Source organism: Zea mays, unplaced genomic scaffold, assembly GCF_902167145.1.
Source record: "Zea mays cultivar B73 unplaced genomic scaffold, Zm-B73-REFERENCE-NAM-5.0 scaffold_100, whole genome shotgun sequence".
Lineage (NCBI taxonomy): Eukaryota > Viridiplantae > Streptophyta > Magnoliopsida > Poales > Poaceae > Zea > Zea mays.
Window position 1 is genome coordinate 90,672 of NW_023366717.1, and position 18,526 is coordinate 109,197.

The window sequence follows — 18,526 nt, forward strand, 5'->3', positions numbered from 1 at the left end:
AACTTAAGGATGCCTTAAGTATATCATTTCAAATTCAGTTATTAATAGAACGAATCACACTTTACCACTAAACTATACCCGCTACATGTAGATTATGATACCAATGCTACCCTTTGTCAAGGGTAGCCATTCGAGAAGGAGGCTAATTCCACCTTAATCGAATCAAAGGAGAAAGTTCATGGCGGTGGGCGGTTGGTACTTCATCGCGGACGCTTTACTTTAGGATTTAGATAGCCCCTCTCTAGTCTGTAAAATACATCTCTTCTTACCATACCAATAGCGTATGAACCAAATGTATGCATTTCGATTAGGATCTATTCTACGGTTATGACTACAAGGATCATTATTTGTGAGGACGTAAATGTGCCAGACTGTTGTAAGGAATCGTTTAATTATTCCTACAATATATACTAAGAGATATAAAGGCAGTACAGTCCCCATAAATCCCTTTCTTCCTTTTCTTTTTTGTTCAGAATTGAACAAAGAAATTGCGAAAGATGTTTTCTTCCTCCACGTATCATGAAGTGCGAGCCATAGGGAAGGAGTGAGATGACTTTCCAAAATTTTTCATAGACTTCGTCTATCGCTTGAGAGAAGCAACAAAGAGTAATAACTTAAAAAGAAAAGCAGATACGAATCGCTGGTTAGTCGATCCTCTCCATTTCCTAATTTCCTCTCTTCTTTTCCGCTCAATTCTAGTTTATTAGATTCTTGTTTAAAAGAATCAAAGAAGATGAATAGAACTAAGAACACATAAAAAAGAGCATAGAGAACCATTACCAAACGTTCCTCCTAAGAATCATATTGGGTATCTATCCCCTTCCTTTTAACCCTAGGATCGAAAATCTAGAATCCTCCCTTTTCCTAGTGTTCGGAAACGGAAAACCCTGAACCTGGAGGAGTTAGGTATGTAGGATATGCTTTTTATTTTTTGTTGGACAGGCAGTAGTATAATTTTGATACTCTGCAGTATAAATTCGACTCCCAACCCTTTTTTTTAGAATAAAATTGTTGATAAAACTCCAACATAGTTTGTTCCAAATCCACTATAATCCTTGTAGAATAGTCAAGTACCCCATTTCCAAGGGGTACCTGTTGAAAATCGTTTCAACAAATCCGTCCAAAACTTTTTAAGAAAAATGAAAAAGTTTTGAACTCGAAAGTTTTTCCAAAAGATGCCTGCTAAAAATTGTTTCAATCTCTCACCAAAACAGATAAGAAGTATATCACTGAAAATTACTATCCAGCCATAGGGGTATATGAAGAGCGCAAATTCCTTTATACCCCACCCAATTAGAATTAGGGGAAATAAAACATAAATGGAGAAAGTTCTCATCATAAGATCAGCCAATAGAAGAAAAAAGTCCCTAATTCTGCAGAACATTCTGAGCACGTGAAAAGTGAATAGCCTAAAGATAAAAAAAAAGTTTATCATTTTTTTAACAGCAGTTCTTATTGCCCCTTTGGCCTTTTTGGCCCATTGTTGTATCCGATTCAACAATTGATACATATTTGTTCTCTTCTTAACAAAAAAAATGGAACTTCCGGACTTTGGTTTGGTGAGTCGTACGAGATCGTGTTTACATACCTATGAACTTAGCCTCTTCAAGTGTATCCGATATATATAATAATTTTTGGGTGTGTCAATTCTCTGTTCATGTATTTTATTATACATGATATGTATATGTATTTATTTATATAATAATAAATACCTATACTTTGTGCAAGTGATAAGAGATAATATGAAAGATTTTCTTATTTTTCTTAATTTTCTCAAGATTTTAAACCTCGCCATAAATAAACTTCGATATCTCGATCTCGATATATAGAAAAGAAAATCTCTACATATCTCTATATATACATATATTATGTACATTAATATATACATGTAATATGTACATTATGCAGTAGACCCATAATGGTAAATGAAAGTGGCTAATTATTGAATAAAAAGCCCTTTTAACTCAGTGGTAGAGTAATGCCATGGTAAGGCATAAGTCATCGGTTCAAATCCGATAAAGGGCTTTTCGCTTAGTGGTAGAATAATGCCTTGGTAAGACAGAAGTCATCGGTTCGAATCCGATAAAGTACTTTTCTACTAAATTCATTCATTTCTTTTTTGAAAATGTCCCCATTTTTTTTTTTTTTGCAATTTTATGACTTAGTTTAGTGCGAGATGCCCACATTTTTGGTCTGAACACTAAACGAAGCACAGAGTTAAAATTACAAAAAAAAATGAAATTGGACTCTTTTTCCTGTTATAGCAATCAATACCTGTACTGAACTAATTTAGATTCCTTTTTATTAGTCTATTCGTATTCTATACCCTTTAAACGAATTTCCTTAACCTTAAAAAGCTTAAAAAGTAGGGGATGATCCGTGAATTAACCTAACCATCAACTAAAAAAAATCCTATGAAAGCATAACAGAAAAGTAGTAAAGACTCTTTTCTTTGATCTAGTTCGAAGAGTATATTGACAATTCCAAAAAACTGCTCATACTATCATTATAGTATAATGACGAGTGGTTGTATATGGTGCTATCGTCTAGTGATGCCCCCATCGTCTAGTGGTTCAGGACATCTCTCTTTCAAGGAGGCAGCGGGGATTCGACTTCCCCTGGGGGTAGGGAGTATTATAAAAAGAGGTTAATCATAGATTATCAAAAAGCCTAGAAAAAATTCTTCCTGGGTCGATGCCCGAGCGGTTAATGGGGACGGACTGTAAATTCGTTGACGATATGTCTACGCTGGTTCAAATCCAGCTCGGCCCAAAAATTTAGGGCTTCGTGAATATGAACTAAATCTATTTTTTTTATGGAAGAAAAAAGATGTATTATCTATAGAAATAAAGGATAAAGAGAAACGGGGAAATTGATTTCTAATCCGTATCTCTCTGATTCTTTGTCTTACAAAGAAAAGACAAAGAAAAGAGCTTTTCTTATGGAAAAGCGGATTATCGTTTATTTTTAGGGATAAAAAATCGCAACATACTAGTTATGCCACTCTCACTATACCCGCATAGGATATGCGGGTATGTAGTATATGATTCGTCTATTTCTTAGAGCACGACAGACGGATCGAATCTTCTATTTAAGAATAGGCATGCCATACACCCCGCAGGGATTGTAGTTCAATTGGTCAGAGCACCGCCCTGTCAAGGCGGAAGCTGCGGGTTCGAGCCCCGTCAGTCCCGAACTAGGGTTCAATGAATGGACAAATTCATCTTTTCTTTTTTCATGGAAATTTTTGATGAAAAAAGGGGGGGGGGGGACAGGAGGCAAGATCAAATATCTATGGGGCACCCTTACTTCACTTTTATTTTTTTGCATTTCTCAGTAAAAAGAGAGCAGTGCAGTATAGAATTTTTTTTGCACTACTTCCGGTTGATAAGGAAAGGCATACATATCATACGTGGATTAGTATAATTTAGGATACTACTCCATTTTTATGATGATACCACCCTCATCTTAACTTCCTATTCGACTCTTATGAAATCGAGTACCGGTATTTTACCGGAATCCATACATAAACCGTATTCGTTTATTGTTAGAGAATGAATTTCATCTAATTAGTTACTTTTTGGGGGTTAAACCGCACCCCTTCCATTTTCTAGTTCCAACTTTGTTTGTGTATATAATTGGAAAGAATCCACCTCATTCTCACTCCATTTGCCGACTCCTTTTTTTATGGATTTGCTCTCATCTTTAGACCCCAAAAAGCGTATATGGATAGTAACCTAATAAAATAAAAACCAAGCAAACGCTCTTTTTCCTAAATTTAAATATGGGATCCTTTTTATTTAAGATCCTCTTTTCTCCATCTCATTTCTACTTCTACTGCTTATTGGGATGTCTATGTGACCCATAGAAAGTTGGTCATATAATACATACATAATTGTATGTATAACTATAAGAAAAAGGAAGTGAAATTGGATAAGATAAGAAAGATTTTGGGTTATACATATAGAAAAGCAAAAGTAGAAAAGAATGAAAAAAGAATAGAGGGGGTTTCGAATCCAATCAAAAAACCTATTTTGGTCTTAGTATGGATAAGAGATCTTCCTATGTTATATTATTCCACTATCCACCATGAATTGATTTGATAGATGCAATATTCATAATATTGAATTGATTCAGTATTATCAGAATGCAAGTCCTCCCCTTGAATTTACAGGATACCCCTTTTTCCTCTCCATGGGATTACATCCCGAGTTATTGTGAAAAAAATAAATAAATAAAGAGGTTATGGAAGTAAATATTCTCGCATTTATTGCTACAGCATTGTTCATTCTAGTTCCTACTGCCTTTTTACTTATTATTTATGTAAAAACAGCCAGTCAAAATGATTAATTGGAATTCCAATTAATCATTGAAGAAATGAAAAAGGGATTAAAGAAAATAAAAAATCCAAGTCTTAAATGAAAGGGTCTGGTTGGAATCATAAAGTGTGGTAGAAAGAACTACATATAGTTTTTTCTACCACACTTTAGATTCTTTCTATTATATTATCTTGAATCTACATAGAATCGATTAGTAGATTGAAATAGTAGTCTAATTCAACTTCTTTTTTCACTGCATCCACTTAATTTCAATCAAGTCAAAATCAAAAAAATCGAAGATAATTCTTCATTGAAAGAATCCAAGGAGGGGGAGAAAAATAATACGAGAATAGACTAGAATAGATTATAGTAAAAGAAAAAAAGTAAAAGGAAAAAACCTACGAATCTTTCATGCTTAAAAAAGGTGCGAGATGCTTCAATCGAGATCCTTCAAAAAAAAAAAAAAAGAACATCAAAAATTTTCTAAGAATAAGAAAATAGTATAAATGGAAAATGTGCGATATATTGTGAATAGCTTCGTGTAAGAAAGTCTAATTTTCTTATGTTCTAATTTTCTTATGTATAGAACTTTCTTTTTACTCATAATTTCTAGTAGAATAGAAGTTATGAATTACTATAATCGCCCTTTCTATTCTATTATACTGGAATAGAACGACTCTTTCTTACTTTCTTAAAAGAGTTTCTTACAAGAGTGAAACAAAACTAAAGAAAGAGAGAAAAAATAAAGTTTGGCAAAATTATTAATGCAAAACGATCAATTAAAGAAAAGAGTTGATACTACAATTCGACTACTCAATCAATTGGTAGTATCCCTAGAGTCCACTCCTCCCCCATACTACTAGCGAAAGAGAAAATGTAAAGACTACCATTAAAGCAGCCCAAGTGAGACTTACTATATCCATGTAAATTATGTCTCCTATTTCTATGAAAGAATTCTTCTACTATTGATCAATAATCATAGTGGAATCAAGGGTACAGAGTCAAAAGGCCATTCTGCCCTAAGACTATGGATGAATCCGTTAAAGGAATTTACTCCTAACAAATTCTTATATGATTTCTGGTAGAATTGGAGAGCATTAAGTAGAAATATGATACATCGCTCTTTCCCTAAAAAAGAGTAGGGGATGCTCTGAATAGAAGACGCGGGAATAGAGAGATTTTTTCTTTCGTTTGTTACCTTTTTTATAAGCAAAGGACGTAAGAATACACCATAAAATTAGGATAGATAAATATTTATTGGATACCTAACTTACCCATGTTTATTTTTATTTTTGACCTAAACCCTACTGCTGCCCCGCTTTCTATCTTTCTATGAAAGAGTAAGGAGGTCTTATCCACAATCCAAAAATTGATTTTTGATCAGCCTATTCAATCTAATTCTCGACAGAATCAGTAGCCTTTACTTTAGTGTATGTAGGTAGCATAAGATGTACGAAGTGTATGTAGTAAGATGTACGATAAAGTGTATGTAGTAAGATGTACGATAAATAAAATGTATGATAATTAGGAAGTCTTTCTATTTCTTCGCAAAGTCCCTTCTTCAATCTTAGATTGAAAAAAGAATGCCCCTTAGGGACCTTTGGCTACGAAGATTTCTGACATCTTAGTCTCGTAGTTTTAAATTCCCGAATCGAATCGATTTAAATTAATAAAAGAATAAGGAAACGCTACCTCATCCCTATTGGTAGCCGTTTGGGCCACTGCCCACAAAACAAACCCTAGTTTGAGGGTAGAACTATGGTATGGATTCTCAAAATCCAGTATCGCCAAACCTAGTTACTCTCGTGCCCCAACTTAGGGGGGTACGAATTTGTCGAGTTTGATCAGTACTATAATCCTAAGTATTTTATTGATCAGGCGGCACCCAGATTTGAACTGGGGGTAAAGGATTTGCAGTCCCCTGCCTTACCACTTGGCCATGCCGCCAAAAAATCCGATCTAAAATCGAGAAAAGAGCAAGTATTCATTCACATTTTTTTACTAATTACTAAAACCTTTTTTTCTTTTATCTTGAATCTAATTCTACTTACTTTTTTAGAATCTTTTTCAAAAAATAGATTTCTGCTTTTTTGGATCCAGTTTCGCTTATTCTCCTCGATGGATTCTATCTTAAAACACACATTGCTAACACTAGAAAACTTCCCGCTTCTTTCTATTCTATTGAGATGACAAAGAAGAAAAGAAGAAAAAGTGGATTTCCAGTCGCAGGCTGCAAAATTCAGAACAAATTAGAACCATTAACTATAATATAATAAAATTAGAATATAATAATATAATTAACTATAATATAATAAAATAAAACTATAATATAATAATATAATAAATATAATATTATTATTATTATTTTTTGAATTGCAGTAGTGAACGACTCTTAAATCGGTATTCCCCCCCATTATTTTGAATGGCATAATAAAATAGAATAAGAATAAATGTTTCCCTAATCTGTATATAGGGAAACTCCAGGTCCGAACAGCATTATTATCTACAGATCCCCCTTATGTACATATTCCTATGGGGAATCGTGCTTTAATTTTTCATTGTATTAAATATCTTGAATAAAAAAAAAAAGAGGGAATTTGCTCTGATATAGATTATAGCCAGGCCTTCTTGGCCCACCTAAGTGCAATTACGATAAAAGAAAGGATATGTAGATAGGTGGATAACTAGATTGGCAAGTACTTAAAAAATAAAGTACTTTATCTTTATTTTAGGATTCTACAACGAAATCCTTTATTTTCTAGCAATTCTACTACTACGAAACAAAAAAGACCCTTCAAATTCTTTTTGAAAAAGAAACTAAGCGTGCTATTCTAAATCGAACTAAAGTCAAACTTTCTAGTGCTTATAAATTCTTATGGCTTTATCCCTTTCATAGAAAGGAGATAAAACGAGAAATCTTTGCTATCCAATCTTTTTAGAATATCATAAAGTTTCAGTGGCAGAATTTTTTTCTAGGACTGTTTTATCAATTCATTTTTATTCCATTTCAACCCCTGCTAAATTCGAACTTTCGTCGAAATCGTCTCTATTCATATGTATGAAATACATATATGAAATACGTATGTGGAGTTCCCTAGAATTTCATGTGATTCAGTAAACAGAATATGGATTCCATGATTGCTAGATTGATCCGTAGGGATTGATGAAGAGTGAGCTGATAATGGAATTTTTCTTCTATAAATAGGAAACTTAAGATTCAAATGCTCCGGAATGGAAATGAGGGAATGTCCACAATACCCGGATTTAGTCAGATCCAATTCGAGGGATTTTGTAGATTCATTAATCAAGGCTTGGCGGAAGAACTTGAGAAGTTTCCCACAATTAAAGATCCAGATCACGAAATTGCATTTCAATTATTTGCGAAAGGATATCAATTGCTAGAACCCTCGATAAAAGAAAGGAATGCTGTGTATGAATCACTCACCTATTCTTCCGAATTATATGTATCCGCGAGATTAATTTTTGGTTTCGATGTGCAAAAGGAAACCATTTCTATTGGAAACATTCCTATAATGAATTCCTTAGGAACCTTTATAATAAATGGAATATACCGAATTGTGATCAATCAAATATTGCTAAGTCCTGGTATTTACTACCGCTCGGAATTAGACCATAAGGGAATTTCTATATATACCGGGACTATAATATCAGATTGGGGAGGAAGGTCGGAATTAGCAATTGATAAAAAAGAAAGGATATGGGCTCGCGTGAGTAGAAAACAAAAGATATCTATTTTAGTTCTATCATCAGCTATGGGTTCGAATCTAAGAGAAATTTTAGATAATGTTTCCTACCCCGAAATTTTCTTGTCTTTCCCGAATGCTAAGGAGAAGAAGAGGATTGAGTCAAAAGAAAAAGCTATTTTGGAGTTTTATCAACAATTTGCTTGTGTAGGTGGGGACCTGGTATTTTCGGAGTCCTTATGCGAGGAATTACAAAAGAAATTTTTTCAACAAAAATGTGAATTAGGAAGAGTTGGTCGACGAAATATGAATCGGAGACTGAATCTTGATATCCCTCAGAACAATACATTCTTGTTACCACGAGATGTATTGGCCGCTACGGATCATTTGATTGGAATGAAATTTGGAACGGGTATACTTGACGATGACGATATGAATCACTTGAAAAATAAACGTATTCGTTCGGTTGCAGATCTGTTACAAGATCAATTCGGACTGGCTCTTGGCCGTTTACAACATGCGGTTCAAAAAACTATCCGTAGAGTATTCATACGTCAATCGAAACCGACTCCACAAACTTTGGTAACTCCAACTTCAACTTCGATTTTATTAATAACTACTTATGAGACCTTTTTTGGCACATACCCCTTAGCTCAAGTTTTTGATCAAACCAATCCATTGACACAAACGGTTCATGGGCGAAAAGTGAGTTGTTTGGGTCCAGGAGGATTGACGGGGAGAACTGCAAGTTTTCGGAGCCGAGATATTCATCCGAGTCACTATGGGCGTATTTGTCCAATTGACACGTCCGAAGGAATCAATGTTGGACTTACCGGATCGTTAGCTATTCATGCGAGAATTGATCACTGGTGGGGATCTATAGAGAGTCCGTTTTATGAAATATCTGAGAAAGCAAAAGAAAAAAAAGAGAGACAGGTAGTTTATTTATCACCAAATAGAGATGAATATTATATGATAGCAGCAGGAAATTCTTTGTCCTTGAATCAGGGTATTCAGGAAGAACAGGTTGTTCCAGCTAGATACCGTCAAGAATTCCTGACTATTGCATGGGAACAGATTCATGTTAGAAGTATTTTTCCTTTCCAATATTTTTCTATTGGAGGTTCTCTCATTCCTTTTATTGAGCATAATGATGCGAATCGGGCTTTAATGAGTTCTAATATGCAGCGCCAAGCAGTTCCACTTTCTCGGTCCGAGAAGTGCATTGTTGGAACTGGATTGGAACGCCAAACAGCTCTAGATTCGAGGGTTTCCGTTATAGCCCAACGCGAGGGAAAGATCATTTCTAGTGATAGTCACAAGATCCTTTTATCAAGTAGTGGGAAGACCATAAGTATTCCTTTAGTTGCCCATCGGCGCTCTAACAAAAATACTTGTATGCACCAAAAACCTCGGGTTCCGCGGGGTAAATCCATTAAAAAAGGGCAAATTTTAGCGGAGGGAGCAGCTACAGTTGGCGGGGAACTTGCTTTAGGAAAAAACGTTTTAGTAGCTTATATGCCCTGGGAGGGTTACAATTTTGAAGACGCAGTACTAATTAGTGAACGTTTGGTATATGAGGATATTTATACTTCTTTTCACATCCGAAAATATGAAATTCAGACGGATACGACAAGCCAAGGCTCCGCTGAAAAAATCACTAAACAAATACCACATCTAGAAGAACATTTACTTCGCAATTTGGACAGAAATGGAGTTGTAAGGTTGGGATCCTGGGTAGAAACTGGCGATATTTTAGTAGGTAAATTAACGCCTCAGATAGCGAGCGAATCGTCCTATATCGCGGAAGCTGGATTATTACGGGCTATTTTTGGTCTTGAGGTATCCACTTCAAAAGAAACTTCTCTCAAACTACCTATAGGTGGAAGAGGGCGCGTTATCGATGTGAAATGGATCCAGAGGGACCCCTTTGACATAATGGTTCGTGTATATATTTTACAGAAACGTGAAATCAAAGTTGGGGATAAAGTAGCTGGAAGACACGGGAATAAGGGGATCATTTCCAAAATTTTGCCTAGGCAAGATATGCCCTATTTGCAAGATGGAACACCTGTTGATATGGTCTTCAATCCCTTAGGAGTACCCTCACGAATGAATGTGGGACAAATATTTGAAAGCTCGCTCGGATTAGCAGGGGATCTGCTAAAGAAACATTATAGAATAGCACCCTTTGATGAGAGATATGAGCAAGAGGCTTCAAGAAAACTTGTGTTTTCGGAATTATATGAAGCCAGTAAACAAACAAAAAATCCATGGGTATTTGAACCCGAGTACCCGGGAAAAAGCAGAATATTTGATGGAAGAACAGGAGATCCCTTCGAACAGCCTGTTCTAATAGGGAAGTCCTATATCTTAAAATTAATTCATCAAGTTGATGAGAAAATTCATGGACGTTCTACTGGGCCCTACTCACTTGTTACCCAACAACCCGTTAGAGGAAGAGCCAAGCAAGGGGGACAACGAATAGGAGAAATGGAAGTTTGGGCTTTAGAAGGATTTGGTGTTGCTCATATTTTACAAGAGATACTTACTTATAAATCTGATCATCTTATAGCTCGCCAAGAAATACTTAATGCTACGATCTGGGGAAAAAGAGTGCCTAATCACGAGGATCCGCCAGAATCTTTTCGAGTGCTCGTTCGAGAACTACGATCTTTGGCTCTAGAACTGAACCATTTCCTTGTATCTGAGAAGAACTTCCAGGTTAATAGGGAGGATGTTTGATCGGAATAAATATAAATTTTTTTCTTATTTCTATTTTATGATTGACCAATATAAACATAAACAACTTCAAATTGGACTCGTTTCCCCTCAACAAATAAAGGCTTGGGCTAAAAAAATCCTACCTAATGGGGAAGTCGTTGGCGAAGTCACAAGGCCCTCCACTTTTCATTATAAAACCGATAAACCAGAAAAAGATGGATTGTTTTGCGAAAGAATCTTTGGACCCATAAAAAGCGGAATTTGTGCTTGTGGAAACTCTCGAGCGAGCGTAGCTGAAAACGAAGACGAAAGATTTTGCCAAAAATGCGGGGTAGAATTTGTTGATTCTCGGATACGAAGATATCAAATGGGATACATCAAACTAGCATGTCCAGTGACTCATGTGTGGTATTTGAAAGGTCTTCCTAGTTATATTGCGAATCTTTTAGATAAACCCCTTAAGAAATTGGAGGGCCTAGTATATGGTGATTTCTCTTTTGCTAGGCCCAGCGCTAAAAAACCTACTTTCTTACGATTACGGGGTTTATTCGAAGATGAAATTTCATCCTGTAACCACAGTATTTCTCCCTTTTTTTCTACCCCAGGCTTTGCAACATTTCGAAATCGGGAAATTGCAACAGGAGCAGGCGCTATTAGAGAACAATTAGCAGATTTAGATTTGCGAATTATTATAGAGAATTCTTTGGTTGAATGGAAGGAATTAGAAGACGAGGGGTATAGTGGAGATGAATGGGAAGATAGAAAAAGACGAATAAGAAAAGTTTTTTTGATTAGACGCATGCAATTGGCGAAACATTTTATTCAAACAAATGTAGAACCAGAATGGATGGTTTTGTGCTTATTACCGGTTCTTCCTCCCGAATTGAGACCCATTGTTTATAGATCTGGGGATAAAGTAGTGACTTCAGATATTAATGAACTTTATAAGAGAGTTATCCGTCGGAACAACAACCTTGCCTATCTATTAAAAAGAAGTGAATTAGCACCAGCAGATTTAGTAATGTGCCAGGAAAAATTGGTACAAGAAGCCGTGGATACACTTCTTGATAGTGGGTCCCGCGGGCAACCGACGAGGGATGGTCACAATAAAGTATACAAATCACTTTCAGATGTAATTGAGGGTAAAGAGGGGAGGTTTCGCGAGACTCTGCTTGGGAAACGGGTCGATTACTCGGGGCGTTCTGTCATTGTTGTGGGTCCTTCGCTTTCATTACATCAATGTGGATTACCTCTAGAGATAGCAATAAAGCTTTTTCAGCTATTTGTAATTCGCGATTTAATCACGAAACGTGCTACTTCTAATGTCAGGATTGCTAAAAGGAAAATTTGGGAAAAGGAACCCATTGTATGGGAAATACTTCAAGAAGTTATGCGGGGACATCCTGTACTGTTGAACAGAGCACCTACCCTGCATAGATTAGGCATACAGGCCTTCCAACCCACTTTAGTAGAGGGACGTACTATTTGTTTACATCCATTAGTGTGTAAGGGTTTCAATGCGGACTTTGATGGGGATCAAATGGCTGTTCACCTACCTTTATCCTTGGAAGCTCAGGCGGAAGCCCGTTTACTTATGTTTTCTCATATGAATCTCCTGTCTCCCGCTATTGGAGATCCTATTTGCGTGCCAACCCAAGACATGCTTATCGGACTTTATGTATTAACGATTGGAAACCGTCTAGGTATTTGTGCAAATAGATATAATAGTTGCGGAAACTCTCCAAATAAAAAAGTAAACTACAATAATAACAATTATTATAAGTATACGAAAGATAAAGAACCCCATTTTTCTAGTTCCTATGATGCACTGGGAGCTTATAGACAAAAACGAATCGGTTTAAACAGTCCCTTGTGGCTCCGATGGAAACTAGATCAACGCATCGTTGGGTCAAGAGAAGTTCCGATTGAAGTTCAATATGAATCTTTTGGGACTTATCATGAGATTTATGCCCACTATCTAGTAGTGGGAAATAGAAAAAAAGAAATCCGTTCTATATACATTCGAACCACTCTTGGTCATATTTCTTTTTATAGAGAAATAGAGGAAGCCATACAAGGATTTAGTCGGGCCTATTCATACACTATCTAAACAAGGAAGTTAGATTCGGCGATGCCCCTTTCGGGGGGCATTCCGATTTCGCTAGTACCATCTTTTTTGCCGCGCAAATCCAGATTGAGATTGAGGAAAGGGAGTAAATTAAGTTTTCGAATCACTGACTCAGGCCCATTGTCGAATCCTACTCAGCAATTGTCGAATCCTACTCAGCCAAAAAAAGGGGGTACTTATGTATGGCAGAACGGGCCAACCTGGTCTTTCATAATAAAGAGATAGACGGAACTGCTATGAAACGGCTTATTAGCAGATTAATAGATCATTTCGGAATGGGATATACATCCCATATACTGGATCAAATAAAGACTCTGGGCTTCCATCAAGCCACTACTACATCGATTTCTTTAGGAATCGAGGATCTTTTAACAATACCCTCTAAAGGATGGTTAGTCCAAGACGCGGAACAACAGAGTTTTCTTTTGGAGAAACACTATTATTATGGAGCTATACACGCGGTAGAAAAATTACGCCAATCCGTTGAGATATGGTATGCTACAAGTGAATATTTGAAACAAGAAATGAATTCGAATTTTCGAATAACGGATCCTTCTAATCCAGTCTATCTAATGTCTTTTTCAGGAGCCAGAGGAAATGCATCTCAGGTACACCAATTAGTAGGTATGAGAGGGTTAATGGCGGATCCTCAAGGACAAATGATTGATTTACCTATTCAAAGCAATTTACGCGAGGGACTTTCTTTGACAGAATATATAATTTCCTGCTACGGAGCCCGAAAAGGGGTTGTAGATACTGCTGTACGAACAGCGGATGCTGGCTATCTTACACGTAGACTTGTTGAAGTAGTTCAACATATTATTGTGCGTAGAAGAGATTGTGGTACTATCCAAGGTATTTCTGTGAGTCCTCAAAATGGGATGACGGAAAAACTTTTTGTCCAAACACTAATTGGTCGTGTATTAGCAGACGATATATATATTGGTTCACGATGCATTGCTTCTCGAAATCAAGATATTGGAATTGGATTAGTCAATCGATTCATAACTGCCTTTCGAGCACAACCGTTTCGAGCACAACCAATATATATTAGAACCCCCTTTACTTGCCGGAGCACATCTTGGATCTGTCAATTATGTTATGGGCGGAGTCCCACTCATGGGGATCTGGTCGAATTGGGGGAAGCTGTAGGTATTATTGCGGGTCAATCAATTGGGGAGCCGGGGACTCAATTAACATTAAGAACTTTTCATACTGGTGGAGTATTCACAGGGGGTACTGCCGACCTTATACGATCCCCCTCGAATGGAAAAATCCAATTCAATGAGGATTTGGTTCACCCCACACGTACCCGTCATGGGCAGCCTGCTTTTCTATGCTATATAGACTTGCATGTAACTATTCAGAGTCAGGATATTCTACATAGTGTGAATATTCCGTTAAAAAGCTTGATTCTAGTGCAAAATGATCAATATGTAGAATCTGAACAAGTAATTGCGGAGATTCGTGCCGGAACGTCCACTTTGCATTTTAAAGAAAAGGTACAAAAGCATATTTATTCCGAATCAGACGGGGAAATGCACTGGAGTACTGATGTTTACCATGCGCCCGAATATCAATATGGTAATCTTCGTCGATTACCAAAAACAAGCCATTTATGGATATTGTCAGTAAGTATGTGCAGATCCAGTATAGCATCTTTTTCGCTGCACAAGGATCAAGATCAAATGAATACTTATTCTTTTTCTGTTGATGGAAGATATATCTTTGACTTCTCAATGGCTAATGATCAAGTAAGCCATAGACTGTTGGATACTTTTGGTAAAAAAGATAGAGAAATTCTTGATTATTTAACGCCAGATCGAATCGTGTTCAACGGTCATTGGAATTGTTTCTATCCTTCCATTCTTCAAGATAATTCAGATTTGTTGGCGAAAAAGCGAAGAAATAGGCTCGTCGTTCCATTACAATATCATCAAGAACAAGAAAAAGAGCGAATATCCTGTTTGGGTATTTCAATGGAAATACCCTTTATGGGTGTTTTACGTAGAAATACTATTTTTGCTTATTTTGACGATCCACGATACAGAAAAGATAAAAGGGGTTCAGGAATTGTTAAATTTAGATATAGGACCCTGGAGGAAGAATATCGGACCCAAGAGGAAGAGTATAGGACTCGAGAGGAAGAATATCGGACTCGAGAGGAAGACTCAGAAGACGAATATGAGAGCCCAGAGAACAAATATAGGACCCGAGAGGGAGAGGGCGAATATAAAATCCTAGAAGACGAATATAGGACTCTAGAGGACGAATATGAAACCCTAGAAGATGAATATGGGATCCTAGAGGACGAATATAGGACTCTAGAGAAAGACTCAGAGGAAGAATATGGGAGCCTAGAGAACAAATATAGGACTCGAGAGGGAGAGGGCGAATATGAAATCCTAGAGGAAGAATCAGAAGAAGAATATGGGAGCTCTGAAGATGGCTCAGAGAAGGAATATGGGACTTTAGAAGAAGACTCAGAAGAAGACTCAGAGGAAGACTCAGAAGACGAATATGGGAGCCCGGAGGAAGATTCTATCTTAAAAAAAGAGGGTTTTATTGAGCATCGAGGAACAAAAGAATTTAGTCTAAAATACCAAAAAGAAGTAGATCGGTTTTTTTTCATTCTTCAAGAACTGCATATCTTGCCGAGATCCTCATCCCTAAAGGTACTTGACAATAGTATTATTGGAGTCGATACACAACTCACAAAAAATACAAGAAGTCGACTAGGTGGATTGGTCCGAGTGAAGAGAAAAAAAAGCCATACAGAACTCAAAATCTTTTCCGGAGATATTCATTTTCCTGAAGAGGCGGATAAGATATTAGGTGGCAGTTTGATACCACCAGAAAGAGAAAAAAAAGATTCTAAGGAATCAAAAAAAAGGAAAAATTGGGTTTATGTTCAACGGAAAAAATTTCTCAAAAGCAAGGAAAAGTATTTTGTTTCGGTTCGACCTGCAGTCGCATATGAAATGGACGAAGGGATAAATTTAGCAACACTTTTCCCGCAGGATCTCCTGCAAGAAGAGGATAATCTCCAACTTCGACTTGTCAATTTTATTTCTCATGAAAATAGCAAGTTAACTCAAAGAATTTATCACACGAATAGTCAATTCGTTCGAACTTGCTTAGTAGTGAATTGGGAACAAGAAGAAAAAGAGGGAGCTCGTGCTTCTCTTGTTGAGGTAAAAACAAATGATCTAATTCGCGATTTCCTAAGAATTGAGTTAGTCAAGTCTACTATTTTGTATACACGAAGAAGGTATGATAGGACAAGTGTAGGATTGATTCCCAATAATAGGTTAGATCGCAACAATACCAATTCCTTTTATTCCAAGGCGAAGATTCAATCACTTAGCCAACATCAAGAAGTTATTGGCACCTTGTTGAATCGAAATAAAGAATATCCATCTTTGATGATTTTGTTGGCATCCAACTGTTCTCGAATTGGTTTATTCAAGAATTCTAAATATCCCAATGCGGTAAAAGAATCGAATCCTAGAATTCCTATTCGAGATATTTTTGGGCTCTTAGGCGTTATTGTACCTAGTATATCGAATTTTTCTTCATCTTACTATTTATTAACGCATAATCAGATCTTGTTAAAAAAATACTTGTTCCTTGACAATTTGAAACAAACCTTACAAGTACTTCAAGGACTTAAATACTCTTTAATAGACGAAAATAAAAGGATTTCGAATTTTGACAGTAACATCATGTTGGAGCCATTCCATTTGAATTGGCACTTTCTCCATCATGACTCATGGGAAGAGACATTGGCAATAATTCACCTTGGACAATTTATTTGTGAAAATTTATGTCTATTTAAATTACACATAAAAAAATCTGGTCAAATTTTCATTGTTAATATGGACTCCTTTGTTCTAAGAGCAGCTAAGCCTTATTTGGCCACTATAGGAGCAACTGTTCATGGTCATTATGGAAAAATCCTTTACAAAGGAGATAGGTTAGTTACGTTTATATATGAAAAATCGAGATCCAGTGATATAACGCAAGGTCTTCCAAAAGTAGAACAAATCTTCGAAGCGCGTTCAATTGATTCACTATCGCCGAATCTCGAAAGGAGAATTGAGGATTGGAATGAACGTATACCAAGAATTCTTGGGGTTCCCTGGGGATTCTTGATTGGAGCTGAGCTAACCATAGCCCAAAGTCGTATCTCTTTGGTTAATAAGATCCAAAAGGTTTATCGATCCCAAGGGGTACAGATCCATAATAGACATATAGAGATTATTATACGCCAAGTAACATCAAAAGTAAGGGTTTCCGAAGATGGAATGTCTAATGTTTTTTTACCTGGGGAATTAATAGGACTATTGCGAGCGGAACGAGCAGGGCGGGCTTTAGATGAATCGATCTATTATCGGGCAATCTTATTGGGAATAACAAGGGCTTCCCTGAATACCCAAAGTTTCATATCTGAAGCAAGTTTTCAAGAAACTGCTCGAGTTTTAGCAAAAGCTGCCCTACGAGGTCGTATTGATTGGTTGAAAGGTCTGAAAGAAAACGTAGTTCTGGGGGGGATTATACCTGTTGGTACCGGATTCCAAAAATTTGTGCATCGTTCCCCACAAGACAAGAACCTTTATTTAGAAATTCAAAAAAAAAATCTATTCGCGTCGGAAATGAGAGATATTTTGTTTCTCCATACAGAATTAGTTTCTTCTGATTCTGACGTAACAAACAATTTCTATGAAACATCAGAGACCCCGTTTACCCCTATTTATACGATTTAAGTATACATAAAGCAATTTTTTTTACTTTAATTTAAACTATACTTTTGACCTTAGAATGCTAACAGGTCTGATTTTCGATTTTGTACTTAAATTTAAATTGTATTTTAATAAGTAAAAGAAGTCAGTTAATTCATTAAGGCTATGTTTATACCGTGTATCAATGGTCAAGAAGGTTCCATTGGAACAATTATTATTTATTTCAAGCTATTTCGGCTCTTTCTTAATCTTCAAAAAGAAATGAATTCCGTAATGGTAACACGAAAAAAGAAAAAAAAAGGAAGTGTGGAAAAAATGACAAGAAGATATTGGAACATCAATTTGAAAGAGATGATAGAAGCGGGAGTTCATTTTGGTCATGGTATTAAGAAATGGAATCCCAAAATGGCCCCTTACATCTCGGCAAAGCGTAAAGGTACTCATATTACAAATCTTGCTAGAACAGCTCGTTTTTTATCAGAAGCTTGTGATTTAGTTTTTGATGCAGCAAGTCAGGGAAAAAGCTTCTTAATTGTTGGTACCAAAAAAAGAGCAGCGGATTTAGTAGCATCAGCTGCAATAAGGTCTCGTTGTCATTATGTTAATAAAAAGTGGTTCAGCGGTATGTTAACGAATTGGTCGATTACCAAAACTAGACTTTCTCAATTTAGAGACTTAAGAGCAGAAGAAAAAATGGGAAAATTCCACCATCTCCCAAAAAGAGATGCGGCAATCTTAAAGAGAAAATTATCTACCTTGCAAAGATATCTCGGCGGGATCAAATATATGACGAGGTTGCCTGACATTGTGATCGTCCTTGATCAGCAAAAAGAGTATATAGCTCTTCAGGAATGTGCCATTTTGGGGATTCCTACTATTTCTTTAGTCGATACAAATTGTGACCCAGAC

General features: G+C 36.4%; 2 protein-coding genes and 4 non-coding genes across 6 annotated transcripts; 5 read left to right on the forward strand and 1 right to left on the reverse strand.

Annotated features, from left to right (window-relative positions):
- The first annotated feature begins 1,953 nt into the window (after positions 1–1,953).
- Positions 1,954–2,025, forward strand: TRNAT-GGU (transfer RNA threonine (anticodon GGU)). Its single transcript has one exon. It is a non-coding gene; the product is annotated as a tRNA-Thr (tRNA).
- Positions 2,026–2,688: 663 nt separating this feature from the next.
- On the forward strand, positions 2,689–2,772 carry TRNAY-GUA (transfer RNA tyrosine (anticodon GUA)). Its single transcript has one exon. It is a non-coding gene; the product is annotated as a tRNA-Tyr (tRNA).
- Positions 2,773–3,120: 348 nt separating this feature from the next.
- TRNAD-GUC (transfer RNA aspartic acid (anticodon GUC)) lies at positions 3,121–3,194 on the forward strand. Its single transcript has one exon. It is a non-coding gene; the product is annotated as a tRNA-Asp (tRNA).
- A 3,001-nt stretch (positions 3,195–6,195) lies between these two features.
- TRNAC-GCA (transfer RNA cysteine (anticodon GCA)) lies at positions 6,196–6,266 on the reverse strand. The gene has a single exon. It is a non-coding gene; the product is annotated as a tRNA-Cys (tRNA).
- Positions 6,267–6,700: 434 nt separating this feature from the next.
- On the forward strand, positions 6,701–10,379 carry LOC118473627 (DNA-directed RNA polymerase subunit beta-like). Its single transcript, XM_035963602.1, has 2 exons — positions 6,701–8,605; positions 10,209–10,379. The coding sequence occupies exons 1-2, from the start codon at positions 7,541–7,543 to the stop codon at positions 10,377–10,379; spliced, it is 1,236 nt and encodes a 411-aa protein (XP_035819495.1). The 5' UTR covers positions 6,701–7,540.
- A 2,651-nt stretch (positions 10,380–13,030) lies between these two features.
- On the forward strand, positions 13,031–17,665 carry LOC118473634 (DNA-directed RNA polymerase subunit beta''). The gene has a single exon (XM_035963607.1). It carries the CDS (start codon positions 13,058–13,060, stop codon positions 17,639–17,641), a length of 4,584 nt encoding a protein of 1,527 aa, XP_035819500.1. The 5' UTR covers positions 13,031–13,057; the 3' UTR covers positions 17,642–17,665.
- Positions 17,666–18,526: the final 861 nt, after the last annotated feature.